The sequence below is a fragment of the Fomitopsis serialis genome (genome assembly GCF_022376445.1).
Source record: "Fomitopsis serialis strain Sig1Antser10 chromosome Unknown B0H18scaffold_337, whole genome shotgun sequence".
NCBI lineage: Eukaryota > Fungi > Basidiomycota > Agaricomycetes > Polyporales > Fomitopsidaceae > Fomitopsis > Fomitopsis serialis.
The window spans coordinates 4,231-7,416 of NW_025955297.1; the positions used below are offsets into that span (position 1 = coordinate 4,231).

General features: G+C 57.7%; 1 protein-coding gene across 1 annotated transcript; it reads right to left on the minus strand.

The window, feature by feature from the left end:
* Positions 1-1,976: 1,976 nt before the first annotated feature.
* B0H18DRAFT_1128735 (uncharacterized protein) lies at positions 1,977-2,824 on the minus strand (the record flags this gene model as incomplete). The annotated part of the gene is made up of 2 exons (XM_048035356.1): positions 1,977-2,276; positions 2,618-2,824. The coding sequence occupies 2 exons, from the start codon at positions 2,822-2,824 to the stop codon at positions 1,977-1,979; spliced, it is 507 nt and encodes a 168-aa protein (XP_047884942.1).
* Positions 2,825-3,186: the final 362 nt, after the last annotated feature.

The window sequence follows — 3,186 nt, forward strand, 5'->3', positions numbered from 1 at the left end:
TCGGTAATCGGGGTTGGATTTGTCCTGCTCCAGCGGGACGGGAAGGGAAGGAAATGTCCAAGTCGATTCGGGTCTATAACGTGGAACGAACGGGAGTCACGATATTCACAGGCTAAGGTCGAGCTATACGGACTCTTTCGAGCGTTGCGGGCGTCGAGGATCCACATCATCGGGGTGCGGAAGCTGGAAGTCGAGGTCGACGCGAAGTACATTAAGGGAATGTTGAACAACCCCGATATCCAGCCGAACGCAGCCATGAATCGGTGGATAGCGGCGATCTTACTGTTCGATTTCAAGCTAGTGCATGTTCCAGGGGTGCTACACTCCGGAGCAGACGGGCTGTCGCGGAGGGAGAGAGCGGAGGAAGATCCGGACGAGGAGGGGGATCCTGAGGAGTGGATCGACGAGGCCTGCGCATTTACGATCGAAACTTGGAACTCCAGTGAGCCGAGCTATCGGCGGAAGGGACTGCGGGCGCGGGAGGAGGAGCGAGTGCTCTGCCTGATAAGTGGGGAGATGGTCGTGGGCGCGGAAGGGGTTGAAATTCCGCAGCACGACAAAGCAGACGCGGCGGAAGAAGATTTGGTCCGCATTGAAGAGTTCCTGAAGACTACCGAGAGACCGGAAGGAATGACGGACGAGGGAGCGTTCAGGAGATTCGTGCGGAAGGCGGGACAGTTCTTCTTACGCGGAGGGAAACTCTGGCGACGAGATCCAGGCGGGAAGCACAAGCGGGTGATTCGGAGGGAACGGAGGTTGGGACTGTTGAAGGAGGCACACGACGACCTTGGACATAAGGGAGTACTTACGGTGCGGACGAGGCTGCTGGAACGTTTTTGGTGGCCGTTTCTGGACCAGGACGTACGGTGGTACGTGAGCACCTGCCACGCATGCCAGCTCAGAAGCACGCAACGGTTGAAGATCCCTCCAACGGTTGCGATACCGCAGGGACTATTCCACAAGGTGTACATGGACACGATGCACATGCCTGCCGCGGGAGGATATAAGATGGTGGTCCAAGGGAGGTGTTCGCTTGGGTCGTATCCGGAGTTCCGGAAGCTGCGGAAGGAGACGGGGACGATACTCGGGGCGTGGATTTACGAAGACATTCTCTGCCGGTGGGGGGCGGTGGCGGAGATCGTGACGGACAATGGTCCCGCGTTCCTCGCGGCGATGGAATACCTGGCGAAGAAGTACGGGATCCGTCACATCAAGATCTCGCCGTATAACTCAAGAGCGAACGGAATCGTCGAGCGGAGGCACTTCGATGTGCGTGAGGCGACGATGAAGCTCTGCGGAGGAAACGAGTCGAAGTGGCCTTCGGTAATTGACGCGGTTTTCTGGGCGGAACAAGTGTCGATACAGAAAAGCACAGGGATGTCGCCATACCGAATCATGCACGGGGTGGAACCCATCTTCCCATTTGACCTGGCGGAAGCAACCTACCTGGTCCCGGCACCGGAAGAAATGCTCACGCAGGAAGAGTTCATCGCGCATCGCGCGGGACAGCTGCTGAAGCGGAGGGAGGATCTTAACGAGATCCATCGGAAGGTACTTAAGGCGAGGTATAGGTCGGTCAAGGAGTTCATTAAGCGGAACAAACATACTATCAAGGACTACAAGTTCGAACCTGGAGAACTAGTGCTAGTACGGAACTCCCAGATCGAGACGGAACATAGTCGGAAGGCGAAGCAACGGTACCTGGGCCCAATGATCGTGGTACGGCGGACGGAGGGAGGATCATACATCCTCGCGGAACTGGACGGGAGTGTGTCTAGGCATAGATACGCTGCATTCCGGGTGATACCCTATCGCGGAAGGGACAAGGCGCGGGTTGAGATCACGGACTTAGAAGAATGGGAGGAGTACCTACCAGATGAGAACGAAGAGCTTGAAGAGCGGTTTGGCGTGGACGATGAAGAGGAGGAGTCGGACACGGAGGAAGGGGATTGACAGGGAGAAGGGGAGGCGGGGAGTCAAGCGGAGGGGGCGGAAGGTGCGGGCGTCGCGTCGGAAGGAGAGCGTGACCCGCGGAGGGGCGGAGAGGGATGGGCAGACGAGCTGGATGGGGTGGAGCGGATATGCTCGAGAACGTATGAGAGCTGGGTCTCGATGACGTCGAGGGCGGCCTGGACGGAGGAATCGTTTTGGATAGTGTCGAGACGGGATCGGATATAACCCCGGAAGGCCTCCAGGGCGCGGACCTTCTCGGCGAGGGTGTCGAGTCGACGGTCAACGGTGCCACGATCGAAGCCGGCGCGGATCTCGAGGCGTCGCTGGGTGTTAAGGAACACATAATGGGGTCAAAATGTCGGTTTGTTACCCGGCCACCCAACATGAGATTCACCTATTGTTGCCCGGCCACCCGACGTCGGCCGACGGTCTGACTCGGCCATTGTTGTCCGGTCGGCCGAGGCATCAAACAATCAAAATCTGCCCGGGCGGCCGACAAGGTGCCATTATCCCCCCGGATTATCCAGCAGGCGATGCTTGCATTGTTCCCGGAGCGGCCGACACTGGACAAATGGTATCCTCCCCGGGCGGCCGAGGGTCAGAAATACCAATCCTGCCGGGTCGGCCAATGGTCATACAATGCAATCCTGTCCGCCTGGCCGACATCAGGAATCTGCATACACAGCGGGTTGGCCGACAGGCTGTGTTCACTCAGGAATTGCATCCATAGCAGGTCGGCTGGCCACAGGATTTTGGCTTCCGAGGACAGGTTTCCGAGGTCGGGCTTCCCAGACTGGGCTTCCGAGCCCGGACATCCGACACCGGACATCCGACACCGGACGCCCGCCACCGGAAGCCCGCCACCGGACATCCCGGGTCAGGCATCTGGGACCGGGTGACTGTGCTTTTAGGATGCTCTTCAGTGGATTCATTAATCAAGCAGTCCCTATGTGCAGAACAATGTAAATGTGATGCACTGATTGATTTCCGAGTATTTCCTTCCCAATCTGGATACCTCCTTCCTAATCCGGACTGGGTAGACCATCCGGATGTGCATAGCTACCACTGGAAGTCTGAAAACATTTTTTGAACACTTCCTGTGTACAGGACAGCGCAAATGCACTCTGATTGCCAAAGTGAATGATTTCCGGACACTGCCTGCCAAATCCGGACACCTCCTTCCTAATCTGGACTGAATGGTTCTGTCCGGCTTCGGACACCCGCCACCGGACG